The 25,093-nt window shown below is 36.8% G+C and overlaps 1 protein-coding gene across 6 annotated transcripts in view; it reads left to right on the forward strand.

Annotated features, from left to right (window-relative positions):
• CACNB2 (calcium voltage-gated channel auxiliary subunit beta 2) overlaps positions 1-25,093 on the forward strand; it is a 362,803-nt gene that overhangs the window by 245,499 nt on the left and 92,211 nt on the right. For all 6 annotated transcript variants that reach the window (XM_081298774.1, XM_081298767.1, XM_081298768.1 and 3 more), the window contains one exon: positions 725-844. In XM_081298774.1, coding sequence (XP_081154900.1) covers positions 725-844 — 120 coding nt within the window. The remainder of the gene's footprint in view (positions 1-724; positions 845-25,093) is intronic.

Below are 25,093 nucleotides of genomic sequence, written 5' to 3' on the forward strand. Positions count from 1 at the left end.
AGAGGGAGCTAGGGAGATTCCTATCATTTTTTTGAGCTCCTTTTCCTACGTTGTGATTTATTGCCAGAGGAGATATTCCAGGCAGGTGTTTTCTGTAGACAGTTCTTATTAAATATCTCTGTAAAGGTGTTTTAAAATGTGTTCCTGAAAGAGGGAAAGAAGCTAGCTGCTAGTGTCTTATTACAGTTTTGTCGGAGAAGGTAGCAGGTGTATTAAAAAGGTATAAAATGATTCTTAAGATTATAATGGGAGTCGCATCCTGGCAGTGACATTTCGGGGCGGGGAGAGTTCAGATTGATAACTCATTAGACTTTTATTTATTTTAGTTTTTGGTTAGGCTTAATGTCTTTCTAGTTGTGCATACCTGCTTTAGCATGTAGATTGTTCTTGAAGCTATCCTTGAAACCCATGAGTGCCCTTCAGCTCTGCACTGCACCACCCAGCTGGTTTTATTATAAAGGAACTTGTTTTGGTTTCCAGAATAGTTTCTGGAATATGAGGCTTGGGAAGGAATGGTAACTTGGTGGACACAACTACCCTAGTGAAGGGTCTGCAATGCAAAGTATGTTTTTTCCAGATTGGGTTGCTGCAAAAATGGATTATTTTTTCATCTTTTCAGGAATTTATAGCACAATCGAGGAAGCAAACCGCCACGTCAGTGAGACTTTCCCAATGCAAACATCATGCCTTGAATCTATTTTAATATATACATTTTCCTCTCCAGGGTTCGGCAGACTCCTACACCAGCCGTCCATCCGATTCAGATGTGTCTCTGGAGGAGGACCGGGAGGCAGTGCGCAGAGAAGCTGAACGACAGGCCCAGGCACAGTTGGAAAAAGCAAAGGTAAAACCATTTCTTCCTTGCCAAGGCCTTTCTTTGCAAGTTGGGCTATGCCTGTGATGAACCACCTGTGGAAATTTCTCTTTAAAGAGTATTACATTGTCTGATTTTTAAAAGGATAAAATTAATGGAGCGTTTTTTTTTTTCCCCTTTAATAGCAGGAAGTTTGATATGTAAGACTGGTCTTCACTTTTGTTCTATAATCTGAGCAACCTGTTTCTATCAGTGGGTGGTTTATTTACACACACACAAAAGGATCTCTAAATATACCAAGAGGGAAAATGGTATCTAACATCCAAATATTTTACTTCATTTTCCTAGCCATATCTGTGTTGGGGGGGGGGACTTTCTTTAAGCTAATATTTATTTTCTTAGTCTTGAGCAATCTTTCCCCTAAATTTTATTCTGCATTTTATAATGACATATTTTTAAAAATGCATTATATTTTGCTTTTGAAAAATGAAGCAAAAGGTGTCATTGGTTGGAGAAGATTCTCCCTTTGGGGGATCCCACTTTCTTCCTCATTCCATTATACTACTCTATGCATATATAGGAGGGAAACTGGAAATCAGATGAAATATAGAATTTATTCCAGTCTGAATTTTATTTCACTATGAAATTGTGATTTGGATTCTTTTTTCTCATGGAGTTGTTTGAACAGTAGCTATTTCTAAAGCATAAGCTGTTGTCCACGTTTAAGGGATGTTTGTTTGATCCTTGGTACCTGAGTGAACATATTGTAACACAGTTGGTTTTCTTTTGCAAAAAAATGACTGGTTTTGAAAAAGAGTAAGTATTGTGTTGATCATGCTGGAAAAATCCGGGTAGCATTACAGTACTTCTTCTCACCACTTCTTCTCTCAGATGAGTAGAACCAGTGTGTGTTGCTATGGGAATCGTGGCTTGGAGATTTGGTTTGAATGCATGGGCAGTCCTTATGTAATATTCATGACCTCTTGCTCAGCTGCCATAGTAGTATACTGAGGAGCCGCCAGGAGACCTTGACTTCTTAAAAGCAGTATTTCTGTATATCATGACAAAGTTCTCACCTCAGCTGGCAGGGAATGTGAGACCGCTTATATGCATGAGGAGCCAGGAGGGCTTTGTGACCCTGGGAGCTGGTAGAGCAAGGAGTAGCCAGCCCAGTTGTCATCACGAATCTGCTCTGCCAAAATCGGCCATTTGAAATGCTGTGCAGTTGAAATTAGATAATAGTTAAATGATGAATGTTTGGTAAAGTTAATTGCTGCAGGTTTGCTGGTAGTTTAATATGTCATGACTGAGAATTCATATTCGACATTCTATATTTGGCACCTGAGTGTCAGGAAAAGTCAAGGAAAAGAAATAACAGTTTGTATTCCAGAAATAAGATTGTTCTATTTGCAGCTAATTTATTCATGTAATTTTCACATACAGTTTTCTCAGATTTATATCATGTCATCATATATCCCAATGTAGTATGAAGTTGGTTTTCAAAATCTTTATCTGATTGGGGGACTTTTGTAGGTGGCTGTGTACTCTTAAGTCATGAATTAAGTGACACAGCTGCAGAGAACTTCTGAATCTTTCAACCTAATGTGCATCAAAATGTTGATCCTAAATCAAACCAGGTCCATATTGCTTCTCATACTGTCTAAAAAGTTTACAGTTACACATGATATAGAAAAAGAAAGAAAAAGAGAAATCAAGAACACAATAATTGAAGGACCATTTTTTATGTTGAATGAAAATAGTTTACTTACATTAGTTTTTTCTTTAAAAAAGCATCTTAAACCTTTGTTGTATTCAAATGATTTATTCCAGGGAGAGCATTTAAATGTGTTCTGAAAGACTATAAAAGGACTAGGAAGTAAGTTTACGTTAAAATCATGGTTTTGTAGGTCTGACTTCTTCTAATATCCTTGAGGGAAAAAAATGGAAATGAGAAACTATACATGTCAAATTCTTCCTTAGGTTATTTGTTTAAATCGGTATATCATCCTGACTTTGTGGGACCTTTTTTAATGTTTAAAAATATATATGAATTCTTTCATTTTGGAAGAATCAAATGTTTTCTCCATTTATTATGTAACGATCCTCAGACAGAAAGACTTTATAAGTTGGTGTTTTCACTTGTCCTACAAATGACATGTAATAAGTGGATGCCAATCCACTATGCTTCCAGATCCTTGTCCTAAATAAAGATGAACTACATTACCCATTAATTGCCTTAATAGTACTGTTCTGAGGTAAGGTAATTGGCAAGTAGAGACACTGCCTTTTGAAATTAAGTGACCTAAAAAAAGGTTACATAAGGAGGCACTCTTCGCTGCTAATAAAACCCAGTACTCCTCACTACGCTTTATTATGGCTTCTCCTAAACTCTATGAGGAATAGATTTTATGTTTAATTTTGAGACAAGTAAATATCAACTGACTTGACTTTTTTTTTTAAGTTGGTATTTTCTGATCCCAAATATGTGTTTTGATCTTGTCCAGGTTCGGCGTACTTTGCAAACCCTGCCTTGTTTAAGTTGATGTTCTTTGATATTGCTTTAAAGATGAGTAATATATGAATTTATTTTCTCATTGAGCCTTTCTTTAAAAGCAATTTTGTTGAGCTGTAACTTCCTCAATTAAAGTATATATGAGTCAGTGTGGTTTCTAGAATATTCAGAGTTGAAATTTTGGGGGGGAGGACAATGAAAATTTTCTAAAATTGATATAGGCATTGATATAGAAATGCCCACTAGAAGTAACTAACTCCTCATCATTTCCAAATCCCCTTAGCCCTAGGAAACTACTATTCAACTTGGTCTCTTGATTTTCCTATTTTGAATATTGCATATCAAATGACTCATATTAGAGTGGTTGTGATGGGCTGCTTTCACTTACATACTGTTTTAATGTTCATACTACAGCATGTATTGCCCTTCATTATTTTTATTGCCAAGTTATACTCTTATTGAGAATATATTCCAAATTTTACTTAAACATTTATCAATTGGAAGACACTCGGGCTTTTCTACTTTCTAGGTTCTATGAGTAATGCAGTTATGAACATTTGTTTTCAAGTTTTTCATGGGCATATGTTTTCATTTTGCATATGTATACACCTAAGAGCAAAATTGCTGGATCATATGATTTTCTTTTTTTTAATTTAAAGAACAATGTTTTCCTTCATTCCTTTCTCAAAAATCATCCTTTCTCCCCTATCTACAGAGACTTGAGTTGGCAAATATGGATGTGGTCAGGACTGGAGAAGAGATATAATAGGTTCAATGTGATATTTTATAGGAGAATCGATCAACAATAAATTTTGAGTCACTGTTATTGTCATTGAATGTCCACTACAGTAATCCATGGTGTCTGTCATCCTATATACGGGACTCCTATAAAAACTTAGAAAGTTTTTTAGAACACCTATAAAATATTTTTATAGGTGTTTCATACATAGAGGGTGATAGGACATAATGGATCTTATAGACATTGTTGGCCCAGTTGGTGTGTAAGAGGGACCGTCAGACCAGAGCCACAGAAGAGAAATGGACAGGTCTTTTGCCGACAGGAAGCTTCTGTTATTTAGGGAGAAAAGTCATGGTTCATAAAAAGCAAAGTCAAAGTTCTTTGTGGGGTTGGAGAGGTCTGTGAGCATCCAGAAGAAAAGACTGTACCTTCCTGACCGGAACAGAACATCCTTCCTGGAGGAGGTCATGGCTTAAAATTCAACCTTACAGGATGGATATGTGAAGGTCAGCTCCTGAAGTACAAAGCAGGGGGTGTGGAGTAGAGCTAGGCCATCAGGATGGAACGCACAGAGAGAACAGTAAAAGCTTGGCAGCTTTTTTTTTTTTTTTCTGGAAGGTTCCAGGAAAAAAAAAAAAAAAGCTAACTTTTTGGAGATCCTACCACACCTAGAAATATCTTTATTCTATCCTCAATTAATAGTTTGTCTGGGTATATTATTCAGCGGGGGGGGGGGGAGTGTTTCCTATCAGTTTGGTTAAGATGTCTCTTTGTGGTCTTCTGCCTTCCAGCTCTGGTGTTACCATTGCTGGTGACATTCTGATTGAGACCATTTTAGTTTTTTGTAATTCTAATATTTCGAGAACTGTTCTTTCTTGAGTATTTTGATCTTTTCGTAGAATGTGTCTCCGTGTGGCTCTTTGCTTCTCACGCTTGTGTCTCTTGCCTTCATTGTGAAGGGCCAGTCCCTTTGGTTCTAGAAATCCATTTTTCTTTGATCTATTCCCCTGTATTTTCCTCTTTTTCTAGTTCTCTGGTTGGTCCCGTGTTTAGTGAGAGTGTTCTTTGTAATCTTCTTTCTCCCTTTTTGTTCTGAGTTTTTCCCAACCGATCTTCTCGTCCATCTACTGAATTTAAATTTTTATCAAAATGTCTAATTTCTAAGGGTGAAATATGTCACAAAAAATACTTGCTGATTTTCAGCAGCGTGCATCTGTTTAGTGCTCAAACATACATTAGCTTAGATTGAACTTTCTTACAGGAAGTTAAAAATGTAGGGAAGCCCTCAGGGCCTGAGTAGGCTTCTGGGTTCATTCATGCTTATGGCTAGGTAGGTACAGTCCAGTTCCAAAGGCTACCTTTGTTCAACTCCCCTCTAGTGTTAGTTGATAATAATAGACAACAATAACACTCAATGCCCAATTACTGCTCATTGTAAAATATTTGAAGGAAATTTTTTTTAAAGCAAAGCTCTATTTTTGTGGCATTTTGAAATACTGTTGGGCGGTCTGACTATTGATCTTTTTACTATCAGCACCATTCTCCCTCATTTTCTTAGGAAAATGAGAGAAAAATTCTCTCATGTTTACTGCAGAACAAACCAATATTCACTTACTGGCTGAAAGCTGACTATAGTTCCTTCCTGGGCAACGTTGGCTAGCTGATAGGTGAGCTATGACTAGGTGACCTGAGATGGCCTGTCACAGGTGTCTGAGGGTTGGTGGCTGTCATCTTCAGGGATTTTGGCTCTCCTCCTTGAGGTCTTTTATCTTCCAACAGACTGGGTGGGGCTTGTTCACCTGTGGGCTCAGGGTGGACCTGAAAGAGAACAAAAATCAATGGGTGATATCAAGTCTCCTTGTGTGTCATTTGGCCAAAGAAAGTCACAGGGCAAAACTTGGAGCTAGTGCAGATGGGAAATGAGAAGCCTATGTAGTCAAAGGGGTGTCGAGGAGCTATTCTCTGCCAACAGTCTACCATGCCCATCTCTTTTTCTTCCTTACCTTTTTGGAAGAAGAAATGTCTCCACACCATCCTGTTTCGTCTCTCCTTCTGCTTACCTCATCACCCAAACTTTCTCCAACTCCTCCCACTTTCTTTCAGTCCTCCCCCATGCACCCTTTAACCTCTTGAGCCTGATTTCTGTCTCTGTCTCTCGACTGATGTTCTCTAGTGACTCTCTAATCACTAAGTCCATTGACCTTTCATTAAGCTTTCCTTGATTTCTCTGCAAGGCACAACCTTGTCTTCTTCTCCAGTAAGTGTGGTTTTACAGGCACTGGCTACAACACAAAACCTACTTCTGCTGCCACTCTGGTTGTTCCTTTTCAATGTCTTGAGCATCAGCTTTTAGTCCCCTCTGCTGAAATGTGGAAGTCCATCTATCCAGATGCTCAGGGCTTAGCCTTGTGGTATTCATGGCCCTAGGCATGCTATTGGTGTTCACGTCGAGCTCTGCAGAGTACCAGGGGATCCATGGGTTTCTGGGGAGGCAGAGGGGTGCCCAGCTGCTTGTAATCTGGGTGTACCATCTGGAATTTAGCCCCCAGACCTCTTTCCCATTCATGTTATAGGGTGAAATCTCTGGGTTAGTTTTCCTTTGAACATAGATTTTTGCCTCCAATATGAGTTCGAAATCACTGCCATCTTCTCCTTTACCATCTCCTCCTCTCAAGGTTCCAGCCATCACTATAAATCCACACCTTGGCTTCTGACTTCTCTCCCTAGTGTTAGCATCTCAGGTCTTCCTCTTCTGGGCATCTATTATCAATTCTGCCATAGGTTTAAAAAATGGAGCTCCTTATCTTTTCCCTCCAACCCTTTCTGTTTCCTCTTTCTTTTAGAGTTACCTTCCTCCTCCCATGTCTGAAGCCTTGGTCCAGAAATTAGCAATTTTTTTTTTTATTTCCTGTGGAAGATCAGATAGGGAATATTTACTCAGTGAACTATCCACTCAGTGAAACATTTCCTCTCTGCCATGGACTGCCAGTTTGACCTCTTGAGAAATTATGTGGTGAGTTCAGTTTTGCCATTTGTGAAATGTCAGTACGTCCTGCTTCTCAGGATTGCGGTAGTAACTGAATGAACATGTTAAGTACCTGTTAAATACAGGGGTCCTAGAACCTTCTCCTCCTGCCCTGGGCCTCTTATCATGGGCACAGGAGACTGGAATGCACGGTTCCTGCTGTTAAGGGGTTCCATGTCAAATGGGGAGTCTGTATTACAAGTTTTTAAACTCACGTCTTGGTTTCCTTTGAATTAAGTATAGTCTTCCTCTGCTGTTTTATATGGCCACTAGCCTGTTAGCATTATTCATTTCTGATTTTTTTTGGTAAGTGCTGTAAGACAGACTTGCAATGTACAGCGGCTGCAGACCTGAGCAGGGTGTCACTAACATTGACATTCTCACTTGGTCTCACGGTAGCTCACTGTGGCAGGTCGGATTGTAGCTCCATCTGTCCCCACGACCAAGGCATACATCCTGCCTCCTGAACTGTGACTCTGAGCCCCTTGACAGTAAAGATGTTGCTGTACTTCTCTGTCACCCCAGAAGAGACCCCCTTAGTTGTCTGGAGAAGATTGATACTACTTCCTTCTTCTTCTCATAGGCTGTTTTCTAACACCTGAATATTTCTGGAATAAAATCATACATTGCTCTTGATTTCTGTAGGATTATATTTATCTTGGCAATCTACCTGTAAGTTTTAAATTTCTTGTGGATGAGAATCACACATTTTAAAAAGAACGTGATATTCGAACCCAAGAGTCTCGTAAGATACATTGATGGTGGGCTGGGGGATACAGCTCAGTTGGTAGAGTGCTTGCCTCGCATGCACAAGGCCCTGGGTTCAATCCCCAGCAACACACACACATACACACACACACACACACACACAAAGATACATTGATGGTTTTTATTAATGGAAGTTGGAGAGGACTAAGGGTTTGCACACACTTAAAATTGCACTCTTGTTTAAGAACCCTTGTAAGGAATGTTAACATAATAAAGACTTCTGGCTATTCAAAACCATAAATGGATTGGGGAAGGATTATTATAAACTTTGTGGTTCAAGTCTTTTCTTTTCCCCTTTGTTAAAGAGCTGTAACTGAATATCTTTGTATCATTGTAAACACAGCTATAAATACAGGATTCTTCTCTTCCTTTTTCTAGATACGAACAGAGAACAACAGAAAAACCTCTGTGCAGAGCTTAAATTAGTCAACCTCTCTGATCTACTAAGTTTCTGCCCCAAAACAGCTAAATTAAAAAAAAAAAGGCAAATTGACTATTTTATTCCACTCATTTAACATTTGATGAACTGTGTGTGCTGTTGAGTGAGAGAGTGGGGAGAAGCCATCTGAGATGTGATTTCTCTCTCCAGAAGCTTGTGGTCTAATGGTGAGAGCTAGAAACGTGTGTCACTGGACTGAGCAGTTAGACCAAGCCCTGTGATCCAGATACTTTAAGAATGATGAGCAGACAGACCTCAGTGGTGGTGTGGAGGAAGGCTTAGAGGGCAGCCTGGACGATAGATGCCCCTGCTGTCATCTGAATGTCTCTGTGGGGACACAGCCTTTGCTAGCCAGAGACGTGCTTCTGTAAGGTCAGAAAGGTGACTGCTAATGAAAGGGTCCAATAAAGGCTGCTATTTTGGTTGAGTTTTGTTTTAAATCTCACTTGATTCTCAATTTATCTTAAAATAACTCTTCTCAAGGCTGTTTGCTTTTTACCCTCTGAAACCATTTTTAAGTGAACAGTTCAGTGGGGTCACTGTACTGCCAACGCTGTGCAACAGATTTCTAGAACATTTCATCCCAGAAAACAAGCTTTGTACCCGTCTGAACAATAGCTCCCCATTTCCCCTGGCCAACCAGTATTCTCTAAATAATCTTGACTGCTAAATTAGATACCTCATGTAAGTGCAATCACACATTGTTTGTCCTATAGCTGGCTTAATTCATTTAGCTTAATGTCCTCAAGGCTCATCCATGTTGTCATGTATGATAATTTATTTCCTCCTTTAAGACTGTGTAATATTCCATGCAATATACATGCCATGTTACTTTGTTTATCTTGTAAACCAAGAGACCATAAATGAAGTTACAACAAGGGCAAAAGGCTGGTGTGTGTGTGTGGGGGGTTGTTTGTTTTTTGTTTTGTTTTTTGTTGTCTTTGAGAGGACAGGTGTGCAGAATAGATTTGCTAATCAGAATACACAGGTCAGTTAGACCTCGACATTCTGCTGAGAAGGGGTAAACTTGAGATTTTCATGACAAGAAGTGGATGAGTGAAGTTCAGCATTCTTTGGGGGGAGATAAATAGGACTGAAGCAAGTTCAGCAATGAGAAACTGATAGAAATCAAAATGGTCACAACATTTGTTAGCCCATGGAAATGTCCAGGTGAGGGGTCAAAAGCTGGTCACTCCTGTATGTCTCAAATCTTGCAATGTATTGTTAAAATCCAGAAGATGTTTCTCTCTGGCAGATTGAGTTTTCTACCCGATATCTGCATAGCAATCTTCACCCTGTCCAGTCAATTGCTAAGGTTTGGAAAAGGATTTTTACTTTTTTTTTTTTTTAAGTATTCTGTGGCCATGTTGACTTTTATTTTATCAATCTGTCATTGGACATTTTGGGCTGCTTCTACCTCTGGCTATTGTGAATAATGCTTTAAAGTATTTTTTTGTTGTTGTTTGTTTTTTAATCTGGATTTTTTTTTTTAAAAAATAAGCCTCTTAAGATGTGCTATCAGCAAGTATCAGTTATAACTTGTGTTTATATAGTGTCTCAGTGTTTAACTTCCATTGTATACTCTCTTTGGTCCATGCAACTACTCAGGAAAGAAGGAAATATATAATAATCTCATTTTATAGATGAGGAAATTGATGAATATTGAAACATTGTGCCCAAGGTCACTCATCTCCTAAGAGCAAAATTCAGGCAAGGATCAAGATTTTGATCTTGTATTCATTCATCTAATCCATGAGCCCCTTTTAGAAGAACATAAACTATAAATGTCTTAATTTTTCCTCTTTGTTTAATGCTCTGGAGGAATCAAAGGGGGAAAACTATTTTTTTCCTTTGTAAAGATGAAAATAGTTAATTATCAAAATAATTTTAAAAGTAGAAAAACCACCTGTACTTTTTTTTCTTTTCTCTTGAGTCTAGAAAGTACCAGTAGAATTCACAAGCAAAACATTCGCCTTTTTTCTTGAATGTAATAAGTTGTTAAAGGAAGCAATTTCAGGATGATTGTATTCTATTCTTGGTTAAATGGAGATATAAATAAAATGAACTTGAAACTATTTCAGTGGAAGTCTTCCTGTAAAAAAAAAATTGGGAAAATAATTGAATATCTAGGAAATAGGTTGTATCAAAATGCTAGAGGAAAAAAAAAACCACACATCTTGAGTAGGCTGAAGAAGAGAAAGTGGAAATTATAACAAAATGACTTGAAAAGTGATTTCACTAAGTGTCTGTTTCTAAGGGGAAAAAAAGATGAAAGGAACCATCTAAAAGTTTTAACAGACAAATGTGAGTTTAAATGTTCCTGTTGACTAGAGAGAGATGTGAAGGTGCTAGAAAGGAAGATTGGGAAACAGCTTTCGTGATGGTTTTAAAAGAAATTTTTGTGACAAAGTTTTCCTTTTTTTAAACCCTCTTTTTAGAAAGGAAGATGAATCACATAACTTATCAAAGTTATTTATATTCTAGTGATTTCTTACTAAGAGTTATTGTACTGGTATTTGTTTGCAAGATTAACACCCATTGCTTAAAAAAAAAAAAGTGTCAATTCCTGAATAGTTGAGGCCTTCCCCTCCCTAGGTGGTACAGGAAGTGAGTTGGGCAGAAATGAAACAAAAATGTAGATGGACTAGTCTTCAGTCTAGCCCTATTGCCTGGGTTTTAAACCATGATGACTTTGTCTCCTTAGAAGAACTGTAGTCACCCTTGAGTGAAATATTTATTGGGCCAATTGTTACCTGAGAGTTGAGTCACCCTGCATTGCTTACAGACAAGTGTTAAGTTGCACTGTCTTTCTGCAAGGATCCCAGTGTCAAATGCATTCAGCAGAATTAAAAGAGATCCTTGCCTGTGACTGATGGAACAGGGAAGTCTCAACAGTCACACAGGATACTGTAGCTTGCTTGTGTTCTGAGCATATGGCCACTGGCTTCCTCTTGTGCGTTGAAGTCGCCTGAAGTACATAATAATCACGCAAAGGATGCAGAAAGTGGGGTATAGAACCCCTTCAAAAAAGATGCGCACATGCTCTATTACTGCATTCTTCACTGCACACACCGGGAGCGGTCATCTATCTTTGGTATGTGAGGCTAGGGAGTACAAAATGATGAAGCCTTGTCCCTCATCTAAGAGGACATTGAAAAAATACTGTACAATGGCGTACGATACCGTCATATTCACTCCATACTTTAAAGATGCGAGGAAATGGGTGTCACACTGGGCCACAGCACACAGCTAATGTGAACTGTCACTAAGGTTTAGGATCCATCTGGTTGACCTCAGACGTAGAATTTCAGGGGTAGCAGAGGAGTCATTACCCTCTTATCCAAATGGGATTTAATCCAGGGGTGCTTAACCACTGGGCCACATTCCTACCCATTTTTGTGTTTAATTTAGAGACAGAGTCTCCCCGAGTTACTTAGAGCCTTGCTAAGTTGCTGCGGCTGGCTTTGAACTTGCGATCCTCCTGCCTCAGCCTCCCTAGCTGCTGGGATTACAGGTGTGTACCACTGTGCCCAGCTCTCTGATAAAGGATATATTCAAATCTTAAGTGTTTTATTTAGACTTAATATTTTTTTTTAGAACTTTGGCCTTTTATTTTATTTTTTTAAAGAACTGATGTGATTCTGCAATTTGTATTTGGGATAAAAATGGGAATTTATAACTCACTTGAATCAAATGTATGAAAGATGATATGTCATGAGCTTTGTAATGTTTTGAACAACCAATAAAAAAAAAGAATAGTATATTCTTTTTTTTTAAATACCACATCGCTAATTTATTCCAAAGACTGTGTACTGCATCTTTAATCTTTTGCTAGAAAACCAAGACCTATTCTTGGAGCTTGAGTCTTTGTATTGGGGTTCTTCGGGAAATACCCAGTGAGAGATAAAAAGATAGATGGAATAGAGACAGATGTAGAGATGTATCCTTGTAAGAGATTGGTGCACATGATTACGGAGATTGAGAAGTCCCATGATCTGCCATCTGTAAGCTGGAGACCTAGGAAAGCTGATAGTATAATTCCAGCCAGAATAAAAAGGCCAGAGAACCAGCTAATGATATAAATTCCAGTTCAAGGAAAAGAAGAGGCTGATGTCCCAGGTCAGTTCAAGCAGGAAGACAAGATAAAAAGTAGGAGGGAGGGATGTTAATTTTTCCTTCCTTCCATCTTTTGTTCTCTTTAAGACTCCAGCAGATTGGGCGATGCCTCCTCATACTTGGGAAGACAATCCATTTTATTGGGTCCACCATCTTAAATGCCAATTGCATCTGAAACACCCTCACACACATAACCAGAAATACTATTTAATCTGGGCACTCCCCAGTACAATCAAGTTGATTCATAAAATTAACCATCTCCATCTACTAATTGAAGTTTCACCTATACCTACATCTTCAGCACAGAATTTCATTTGACATTTCATGTGATTTTGACCCTCTCCATAGGGATTTATGGCCCAGGAAATACACCTAAAGAACTGAAAAGATTGTTTTTTAAAAAATTTTAAAAATAGACACACTTTTACTTCAACATAATATTTTAAAATCTCTTCCAAGTATTCTAGAAGTTTAAGTTTGTCAAACTCAAACCATTTGGTTTTAATATTATATTTATGGCAAATGTTTTGGCAAAATACAAAGCAGGATTTTTTTTTTTAAAGAATGTTGTTTGAGGGCTTGGATTGTGGCTCAGTGGTAGAGCCCCTGCCTTGCACGTGTGAGGCACTGGGTTTGATCCTCAGCACCACATAAAAAGATAAACAAAGTAAAGTCATTGTGCTCATCTACAACTGCAAACATTTTTTAAAACGTTGTTTGAGTAATTTAAAATAATTTTCACCTCTAAGTTCATCTGTATGTAAAATGTCTTGATACTTGTAAAGGTCCCTCTGCCCTTGCTGACTTTGGCCCAAGAAGAACTATCAGTGTGAGTTATAAAAATAGATATTTCTAATCTTAGTCCTTGATATAATTTTTGCATTTCCCCTAAATATATGTGTCCTTTCCTTGGCTGAGAAATGTCTGTTATAATATCAATATGGCACCCTTGTTGAAAGAACTTTTCAAAACAGTATTCTTTATCTATTTTTCTGAATCATGAATGCCTTTGAATATATGACAAAAATCAGAGTTTTCTCCAGAGAGCTGGTCAGCTGATATCCACACATCTTGGCTTATATTTTCATGGTCCTCACAGACCCCCCAGCTCCAAGGATATACAAATTATAAGAACCTCTTTTTATAATGCAGCCTTCCTCCAGTGAGAGTGGCTGGTGCCCAAGAACTATGGGACATTGCCCTAAGTATGTGGAGTGTTTTCCTTTGCTTTCAGATACTTGAGGAGATTACCACATAAATTCTCAGAGTTGTGGTTTTAGCTATAGTGTTTAGTCTAGTGTAGAGGCAGAGGGTTGGGCAAATATACAGTCCTCTAAATACTTTCACGTGCTATAGCTGTTAAGTGTGTTCTAGTATAAACAGTTGTCAAGAATTAGCAATTTCAATGTTTGGTTTGAGGATTTTTTTCAGTGTTCTGCATGAACATGAACCCAACTAAAATGTCCTAAAACTAAAACATACCCGATAGTGGGAGGTAATCTTTTCTATGTTTTAGCCTGGCCACGTGCCTCCGTTGGTTTACGAGTCTGTGAGCTTTTGAGTTGCTGGATCTTGTGTTAACTCCCATAAAATATAATCACCACATTATTCCTGTTTATTCTTGCCTAGATTAGTTATCTGACATAGATAGATAGCTAGAACACTGATTAGCTGTCCAGAGGTTCTCCTGCATGTGGGTTGCAGAGGGATAATTCTATTTCCCTGGATGAAACAAGACCTGCCATCTTTTTGGATATTGGAACAAATAAATGAAATGTTGAATGTTTTCAGCAAAAGGAGCTTTTCCTGCCCGAAGACTCCAGGTTCCATTGACAGATTCCATACCATTCGCTCTGGTCTGGCATGGCTGTCACTCTGTCTCACCAACTGCCCATCACCTCACTTGTCACCTCCCACCCTCCAACAACTCTTCGATGCTTCTCCTACAGCCTTTGATATCATATTGAATTGTTTGGTTTTCTCCCCAAACATACACAACTTGAACCGAGACCTGTCCTGCTGACATTTTAAAGTTATTTCCTTTCTGGAGGCTTCATAAATATTTATGAACTGAGTGAATCGCATGACCTGCTGAGTCACAGGGAATGTGTGGACAGAATCTTAAAACTTTGGCTGTAATCACATTTTGCCATCTTTATCTCATAACTTATGTGTCCGAGATTATACTTTATTTTCACCACTACATGTGACCTGGGGGGGGGTCATGTTTATTATAATATCAATATGGTACCCTTGTTGAAAGAACTTTTCAAAACAGCATTCTTTATCTTTTTTTTCTGATTTGTGAATGCCTCTGAACATATGACAAAATCGAGAATTTTCTCCAGAGAGGTGGTTTCATTCACTTTCATCTCTGCATGCCCAGTGTCATGAGTGATAGATAAGGTTTCCCTCCTTGCATTTTTTAGCAAAAAGAAAAAAAAAACTTTAATAGGTTTTGGCAGAGGTAATACAAAGAGGTCTTTTAAGAAGATGTCCTATTTGGCATAGTGGGCCTCCCATAATAGTACACCAGGTGTAAGGTAGAGAAGAATATAGTAGGAGCTACATATAGGAGCAGAGGTGGTCTCTACCATGAGGAAGAAGGATTCCTGAGGGGCAGACGTCAAAGCTCTCTATTGTCCTCTTTGGGCGAGTTTCCACTGCAGCCCGGAATCTGAGGAGCTATTCTGCAATATGATGATATTATAAATAAATTGGGCATTCTTCCAGTAAAATGTGTGCACGTGTGTGTATATACATATCCTGAATTTGTGGCCCATACAAAGTTTGAGTGTTGTCATATTTGTAATAATTAGTGAAGAGAACATGGTAATATCAAGGGCTCGAGCATGTGACATGAACATGTCTATTACCCTGTGTAGACCATTGGATTGTTCAGTTTGCTATTGTAACATGAGAATCAAGTTTGGGGAGAAATGAAATTATATGGCTTGTTGACTCTTGGAAAGAGTTTTTTCCCTAATGTGCTGATAAATATGCTATCGTTAAAGACTGATAAGTATTTGCAATGTTTTCTGTGGATGTTGGTCACAAATATATTGTCCTATAATAAAATTTTGGGAAAATAAGATACCATCTAGCTTTTCAATTACATTTTAATTTTCTATTCTATAATGTATATAAAGCTATATAGCATATATATTATTTTTCAACTATATTTCAATAAATTATATACATACGAAAATTTATAATAGATTAAAAAACCCTCTTATTCTCCATCCATAATTAAAGACACGGCATGTTACTGATAGCTGTGTAGGCTCCTAGGTTGTCCTTCCCTTGGCCAGCCCCTTTCTGAAGGTTATCTTTATTCTGCTCTTGGTGTGTCTTACTCCCTTCCTACAGGTTATGTTTTATGGTAATTTGTGTTCGTATTCCATTCATCATATTGCTTAGTTTTTGTGTTTTCAAATCATCATCTAGAATAATGAGATGTTCTATTGTGACTTGCTTTTTTTGCTCAACATTAAGTAGGTAGAGTTCATCCATGTCAATTTGTGTTGGAGAAACTTACTTTTACCAATATTTCATGATCCACTGTAGGATGTTCCACAATTGATTTGTTCTGTCAGTGGACATTTGAGTCACTGCAAACATTCTTCTATGGAAGTCATTGGTACATGTGCACATGTTCAAGAAATTCTCTATAGAGTATGTGTAAGTGGCAGTGGGATCTTTGGGGGTTAACGTATGTGTGCCTGTATTGGCTATTGTATGTAGTTTTTAAAGGGGTTGTCCAAATTTACATTCTTAGCTATTATGGTAGGAGTCTTCCTTTTCTCTCTGTAGTCTTGTAACACTTAGTATCATCAGATTTATTTTTTTTCCAACCTAGCAGATGTAAAGTTCAATTCTCTTTGTAGTTTCATTTGGATTTACAAAGTTACTTTAGAAATTGAACACTTTTGCCAAGGCACAGTGGTGCATGCCTGTAATCCTAGCGACGTGGGAGGCTAAGGCAGGAGGATCACAAATTTGAAGCCAGCCTCAGAAACTTAGTGAGGCTCAGTCTCAAAAAAAAAAAAAAAAAAAAAAAAAAAAAGAGCTGGGGATATAGTACAGTGGTAAACTATCCCTGATTTAGATTCCGAGTACCCCCTCCCTTAAAATTGAACACTTTTTCTATAATTTTGACCTCCAGTTTCTATCTGTGAAATGGCTGTGCATGGCTGTGGACTAGTTTCTAATCAAGTTGTCTTTTTCAGTGCATTTATAGAGGGATTTATATGTTCTTTATCTCATTATTTTTTGTTGTTTACATTGCTGAAAGACTGATTTGTAGCTACCCTGGTCACATTTACAAAGTATTCTCCATTTTAATCAAGTCGGACATGTCTCCTTTCTGTCAGGTTTGTGCTTTGGGGATCTTGCTTTAAGAAATCCTTTGCTACCCTGGGTTCAAAAAGAATTCTTAAGGCCCTGGGTTTAATCCCCAGCACCACAAAAACAAAAAACAAACAGCAACAACAACAACAAAACTTCTACCTTTACTTCTAATAGTTTTAACAAGTATTCCATGTTTAATCCCTCAATCTCTTTGAATTCAGTTTTTTTATATGGAATGAGGGAGGGGTCCTATTTCTTGCAGAATATCCTTGTTCCTGAGCCATTTTTTTAATAGCTTGTTTTCTCTCTCCTCAGTCTAAAATGCCTGCTCAGTCATAAATCATTTTTCTACACGTGATTTGGTCTATCAGAACTCCTTTTTCCATGTTAGTGCTATGCTAATCTCAACTGCCATAATGTTAAAAATAAATAATAATACAGTTTGTGTCATCCCACCATATTCTTTAGCACAGAATTGACAATTCTTGGACCTTTCTTTTCCACATAAATTTTATATGAAATTCAACAGGCAATCATCATCATCATCATCATCATCATCATCATCATCATCATCATCTTCATCATACTCTGCTGATATAACGTTTGGAATTGCATTTAAGTCTGTAGATTAATATGAAGGAAATCCCTTTGTAATCATATCGAGTCATTTTTATCCATAAATGTGAATTGGCTCTCCATTTATTAGGTTCTTCAATGTTTTATAATTTTTTTAATGAAAGTCATGCTTATGAACTGGGGGGTATAGCTCAGTATACTACAGCACTTGCCTAGCATGTGTTACATGGCGGGGGTGGGAGGTGGGGGTGGGGAGTCAAGCTTATGCTTATACTTAAATGGTTACTATGTATTTTATTTTTTTGATTATTGTTACAATCTGTTCAAGTCATCTTGGCTTTCTGTTTGATATATGGAAATACAGTTAATTTTGTCTGAGAATCTTTTAATTCACTGACCTTCCAAAACTTCAATTAAATGTTTAAAATTTTTCTGCAAATTCTTGTGTCAGACATAACTAGAACAGTTATACACTGTAAATAATGAAGCTTTAATCCTTTTAACTTTTCAAGTATATCTGAACTTCCTGCATGGCTGGAACCTCCATGACAAGATGAGATTAATGGGCATTCTTACAAAATTTTATTTTTTTATCATTTAGTGTAATATTTGATGTGGGCTTTCTAGACACACACCTTTAATCATGGTTAGGATGTTTTCTTCTATTTTTAGCTGGTTGGATTTTTTCCAAAAGTCCTGAATCAATGTTGATTTTCTTTCCAATGTCTGTTTTTTCCTTCTTTTAGGATAAATTTTTTTTCTTTAAAATTTTTATTGTGGTAAATTATATTAAAGGATTTACTAACTTTCCAAAATTGGTTAAATAAATTTTTTCGCAAAGTTCTGCCTTTTTAAATATGTTGCTGGATTGGATGCTCAAAAAATTTTTTTTCACTTGTTAGATTTGTTGTACATTTGTTCATGAGGAATACTTTCTTTTCTAATACTTTCTCATATGGTTTGAGATTGAATCTTCTCTTTTACAGGGGTGGGTGCGTGTGTTTTGATCATCGCATTCTTCATTATCTCTTCCTTGAATATTTTTAGAACTTACTGGGAAAATTATTTGATATACTGTAATTTTTGTTTCATGGTACAAAGATCCAAATATTGACCCAAATTCTTTAATCACTGTAGAACTCTTAAAGGTTTTCACTTCTAATGTCAACTTGGGTAGAACAGCTTTTAGTTATTTTTCCATTTCATCTATATTTTCATATTTTTAGGCATAAATGTATATTCCCACTGTCTTATTAATCTCTGCAGTATCTGTAGTTAAATCTTCAGCCTTATCTCAATATTTTTACTCAGTAAATCTCACTACATACTTAAGTATTTGATATTTTCAAAGAATAAAATTTAGTTTGTATTTGTTTTTTGTTTTGTTAGTTTCTCCTCTTTTCAAATTTTATTCTAATTTCTCTTCCTTTTTAAATTTAAGTTACTTAGATTAATTTCTTGTGTTCTCTTCTGTTACTCATGAAAGTTTTTTATGTTTCTCTTTAGAAACTTGGTTTTCCACATCTCACAAGATTTCTTATATAGTATAACATTATTACTAAATGCAAAGTATTTTCTACTCTCATTTCAGTTTCTTATTTCAGCTGTAGGTTATTTATAAAATGTTAATTCCCTAATAGATCTAGATTATCATATTGTTTTCTTTGTCCTCTGGTTTTAGGTGTGTCTGTTTACTATATTGTATTTTTCTTTTTTTTTATTTGGTACAATAGTTTTTGCCTTTCAAAAATGTAGTGTTTAAGGCTGAGGTTGTGGCTCAGTGGTAGAGTGCTTGTCTGACATGTGTGAGGCACTGGGTTTGATTCTCAGTACCACATATAAATTTTTTTTTTAAATTTTATTATTTTTTATTGGTTGTTCACAACATTACAAAGCTCTTGACATATCATATTTCATACATTAGATTGAAGTGGGTTATGAACTCCCAATTTTTACCCCAAATGCAGATTGCAGAATCACGTCGGTTACACATCCACAATTTTACATAATGCCCTATTAGTAACTGTTGTATTCTGCTACCTTTCCTATCCCCTACTATCCCCCCTCCCCTCCCATCTTCTCTCTCTACCCCATCTACTGTAATTCATTTCTCTCCTTGTCTATTTTCTTATTCCCCTCACAACCTCTTATACGTAATTTTGTATAGCAATGAGGGTCTCCCTTCATTTTCATGCAATTTCCCTTTTCTCTCCCTTTCCCTCCCATCTCATGTCTCTGTTTAATGTTAATCTTTTCTTCCTGCTCTTCCTCCCTGCTCTGTTCATAGTTGCTCTCATTATATCAAAGAAGACATTTTGTATTTGTTTTTTAGGGATTGGCTAGCTTCACTAAGCATAATCTGCTCTAGTGCCATCCATTTCCCTGAAAATTCTATGATTTTGTCATTTTTTATTGCTGCATAGTACTCCATTGTGTATAGATGCCACATTTTTTTTATCCATTCATCTATTGAAGGGCATCTGTGTTGGTTCCACAGTCTAGCTATTGTGAATTGTGCTGCTATGAACATCGATGTGGCAGTATCCCTGTAGCATGCTCTTTTAAGGTCTTCAGGGGAATAGTCTGAGAAGGGCAATAGCTGGGTCAAATGGTGGTTCCATTCCCATCTTTCCCAGGAATCTCCAAACTGCTTTCCAAATTGGCCGCACCAATTTGCAGTCCCACCAGCAATGTACAAGTGTACACTTTTCTCCACATCCTCGCCAGCACTTGTTGTTGTTTGACTTCATAGTGGCTGCCAATCTTACTGGAGTGAGATGGTATCTTAGGGTGGTTTTGATTTGCATTTCTCTGACTGCTAGAGATGGTGAGCATTTTTTCATGTACTTGTTGATTGATTGTATATCCTCTTCTGAGAAGTGTCTGTTCAGGTCCTTGGCCCATTTGTTGATTGGGTTATTTGTTATCTTATTGTCTAATTTTTTTGAGTTCTTTGTATACTCTGGATATTAGGGCTCTATCTGAAGTGTGAGGAGTAAAAATTGGTTCCCAGGATGTAGGCTCCCTATTTACCTCTCTTATTGTTTCTCTTGCTGAGAAAAAACTTTTTAGTTTAAGTAAGTCTCATTTGTTGATTCTTGTTATTAACTCTTGTGCTATGGGTGTGTTATTAAGGAATTTGGAGCCCGACCCCACAATATGTAGATCGGAGCCAACTTTTTCTTCTATCAGATGCAGAGTCTCTGGTTTGATATCAAGCTCCTTGATCCATTTTGAGTTAACTTTTGTGCATGGCGAGAGAAAGGGATTCAGTTTCATTTTGTTGCATATGGATTTCCAGTTTTCCCAACACCATTTGTTGAAGATGCTATCCTTCCTCCATTGCATGCTTTTAGCCCCTTTATCAAATATAAGATAGTTGTAACTTTGTGGATTAGTCTCTGTGTCCTCTATTCTATACCATTGGTCCACCCGCCTGTTTTGGTACCAGTACCATGCTGTTTTTGTCACTATTGCTCTGTAATATAGTTTGAAATCTGGTATTGCTATACCGCCTGATTCACACTTACTGTATAGAATTGCTTTTGCTATTCTGGGACTTTTATTTTTCCATATGAATTTCATGATTGCTTTATATATTTCTACAAGAAATGACATTGGGATTTTGATTGGCATTGCATTAAACCTATAGAGAACTTTTGGTAATATCGCCATTTTGATGGTGTTAGTTCTGCCTATCCATGAACAGGGTATATTTTTCCATCTTCTAAGATCTTCTTCTACTTCTCTCTTTAGGGTTCTGTAGTTTTCATTGTATAAATCTTTCACCTCTTTTGTTAGGTTGATTCCCAAGTATTTTATTTTTTTTGAGGATATTGTGAATGGAGTGTTTTTCCTCATTTCCGTTTCAGAAGTTTTGTCGCTGATATACAGAAATGCCTTTGATTTATGCGTGTTGATTTTATATCCTACCACTTTGCTGAATTCATTTATTAGTTCTAGTAGTTTCTTTGTAGACCCTTTTGGGTCTTCTAGGTATAGAATCATGTCATCTGCAAATAGTGATAATTTAAGTTCTTCTTTTCCTATTTTTATGCCTTTAATTTCTTTCGTCTGTCTAATTGCTCTGGCCAGTGTTTCGAGAACTATATTGAATAGAAGTGGTGATAGAGGGCATCCCTGTCTTGTTCCAGATTTTGGAGGGAATGCCTTTAACTTTTGTCCATTCAGAATGATGCTAGCCTGAGGCTTAGAATAGATAACTTTTACAATGTAAAGGTAAGTTCCTGTTATCCCTAGTTTTTCTAATGTTTTGAACATAAAGGGATGCTGTACTTTGTCAAATGATTTTTCTGCATCTATCGAGATGATCATATGGTTCTTATCTTTAAGTCTATTGACGTGGTGAATAACATTTATTGATTTCCGTATATTGAAACATCCTTGCATCCCAGGGATGAATCCTACTTGATCATGGTGCACAATTTTTTTGATGTGTTTTTGTATTTGATTCGCCAGAATTTTATTGAGGATTTTTGCATCTAGGTTCATTAGAGATATTGGTCTGTAGTTTTCTTTCTTTGAGGTGTCTTTTTCTGGTTTCGGAATCAGGGTGATGTTGGCCTCATAGAATGAATTTGGAAGAGCTCCCTCTTTTTCTATTTCCTGAAATAACTTGAAAAGTATTGGTATTAATTCTTCTTTAAAGGTATTGTAAAACTCCGCTGTATACCCATCCGGTCCTGGGCTTTTCTTGGTTGATAGTCTTTTGATTGCTTCTTCAATTTCATCCATTGATATTGGTCTGTTCAAATTGTGTGTATCCTCCTGACTCAGTCTGGGCAAATCATATGACTTAAGAAATTTATCGATGTCTTCCCTATCTTCTATTTTATTGGAATATAGGTTTTTAAAATAATTTCTAATTGTCTTCTGTATTTCTGTAGCATCTGTTGTGATATTGCCTTTTTCATCCCGTATGTTAGTAATTTGAGTTCTCTCTCTTCTTCTCTTCGGTAGCATGGCTAAAGGTCTGTCGATCTTATTTATTTTTTTGAAGAACCAACTTTTAGTTTTGTTAATTTTTTCAATAGTTTCTTTTGTTTCAATTTCAATGATTTCCTCTCTGATTTTAATTATTTCTTGACTTCTGCTACATTTGCTGTTGTTTTGCTCTTCCTTTTCTAGGGCTTTGAGATGAAGTGTGAGCTCATTTATTTGTTGTTTTTTTCTTTTTTTGAGGAATGACCACCAGGCGATCAATTTTCCTCTTAAAACTGCTTTCATTGTGTCCCATAGATTCCGATATGTTGTATCTGTATTTTCATTTATCTCTAGGAATTTTTTGATTTCCTCCTTTATGTCTTCTGTAACCCATTGATCATTCAGTAAAATATTGTTCATTTTCCATGTGATGTAGAATTTTTCCTTCCTTCTTTTATCATTGATTTCCAGTTTCATTCCATTATGAGCAGATAAAATGCATGGTATTATCTCCACCCCTTTATATTTACTGAGGGTTGCCCTATGGCATAATATATGGTCTATTTTTGAGAAGGATCCATGTGCTGCTGAGAAAAAAGTATATCCGTTTGATGATGGTTGATATATTCTATATATGTCATTTAAGTCTAGGTTATTGATTGTGGTATTGAGTTCTATAGTTTCTTTATTCAACTTTTGTTTGGAGGATCTGTCCAATGGTGAGACAGGTGTGTTGAAGTCACCCATAATTATTGTGTTGTGGTCTATTTGATTCTTGAACTTGAGGAGAATTTGTTTTATAAATGTCGCAGCAACATTATTTGGTGCATAAATATTGATAATTGTTATGTCTTGTTGGTGAATGGTTCCTTTTAACAGTATATAATGTCCTTCTTTATCCCTTTTGATTAACTTAGTCTTGAAGTCGATTTTATTCGATATGAGGATGGCCACCCCTGCTTGCTTACGAGGACCGTGTGCGTGGTATATTTTTCCCCATCCTTTCACCTTCAGCCTGTGTATGTCTTTTCCAATCAGATGTGTCTCCTGGAGGCAGCATATTGTTGGATTTGTTTTTTTAATCCATGATACCAGCCTATGTCGCTTTATTGGAGAGTTTAAGCCATTAACATTCAGAGTTACTATTGATATATGGTTTGTACTTCCATCCATGTTTGATTATTTATCCTTTTTTTAAAAAATTTAGTTTGTTTCTCCATGATTATCTTTCCCCTCGCCCTCTGTCTTTACCGAGGCACTTCCCACTGATTGTTTTGGTTATTGTTTTTCATTTCTTCCTCGTGTAGTGTTTTGCTCAAAATACTTTGCAATGCTGGTTTTCTGGCTGCAAATTCTTTTAACTTTTGTTTATCATGAAAGATTTTTATTTCATTGTCATACCTGAAGCTTAATTTTGCTGGATACAGAATTCTTGGTTGGCATCTATTGTCTTTCAGTGTTTGAAATACATTGTTCCATGACCTTCTTGCTTTCAGTGTCTGTGATGAAAAATCCGTTGTTAACCGTATTGGTTTACCCCTGAGTGTAATCTGTCTCCTTTCTCTTGTAGCTTTTAATATTTTCTCTTTGTTCTGTATATTGGATATCTTCATAACAATGTGTCTTGGCGTTGGTCTACTGTGATTTTGTGTGCTCGGTGTCCTGTATGCATCTTCAATTTGTATATCTGTTTCCTTTTTTATTTCTGGAAAGTTTTCTGTAATTATTTCATTCAGCAGGTTACTCATTCCCATGGTTTGAATCTCTGTACCTTCTTCTATCCCAATGACTCGTAAGTTTGGTTTTTTTATGTTATCCCATAACTCTTGGATGTTTTTCTCGTGATTTTTTACCAGCCTTTCTGAGTTGGCTAGACTCTTTTCAAGATGATATATTTTGTCTTCATTATCTGACGTTCTGGCTTCTACTTGCTCCACTCTGTTAGCGATACTCTCAATTGAGTTTTTAATTTGGTTTATCGTTTCCTTCATTTCTAGAATTATTGTTTGATTATTTTTTATAATCTCTATCTCCTGATAAAGATGCTTAACTTCTTCTTTTATCCTTTTATGTAATTCATTCTCAATGTGTTCTTTCGCTGCTTGAATTTGCTGTCTTGTATCCTCTTTTAAGGTTCCATTCCATCTGTCAAAAGTGTTCCTTGAGTTCTTTATATGACCATTTTTCTGATGACTCGAGGTCCTCCTGAATATTTAGGCTGTCCTGCATTATTTGTACTCCTTTTCTTCCTTGCTTTTTGAAGCTGCTCATGTTACTTCTTGTTCTGTTTGACTGATGAGTTACTGTTTACTCCAATAAATTTATTTGATGCTTGGGAGGAAAGGTATTAGAAGGGAAGGGAAGAAGTCACTAAAGAGAATGAGAGTAAGCAGGTAGAATTCAAGGAAGGGGGGATAAGATAATTGAAAAGAAATGAAAAGACAAAAGAAGAAAAAAATAGGAAATAAAAAAGGAAAAAAAAATTTTTAAAAAATAATAAAAAAAATTAAAATTAGAAGAAAAAAAATTTTAAAAAATTGTAAAAAAAAGTTTAAAAAAAACAAGAAAAATGAAAATGAAAGAAAAACCCAAATCATAAAAAAGAGAGAAAAGAAAAAAAGAAAAAAAAAACTAATAAATGCCGTCTTAGAGCTTGATTAACTTCTCTTCCAGTAGGTGGCGCTGTGCCCACCAGGCCAAGTTTCTCCTGTCAATACGCGGGAACCAATCACTGTGCAGCAGCTCCTCCCAGACTGGGCGAGTCTCCAATCCTGAGTGCCTAGGGCCTCCTCTTGTGTCTAGTCACTTCC

This window comes from Spermophilus citellus, assembly GCF_964194105.1.
Source record: "Spermophilus citellus genome assembly, chromosome: 6".
Lineage (NCBI taxonomy): Eukaryota > Metazoa > Chordata > Mammalia > Rodentia > Sciuridae > Spermophilus > Spermophilus citellus.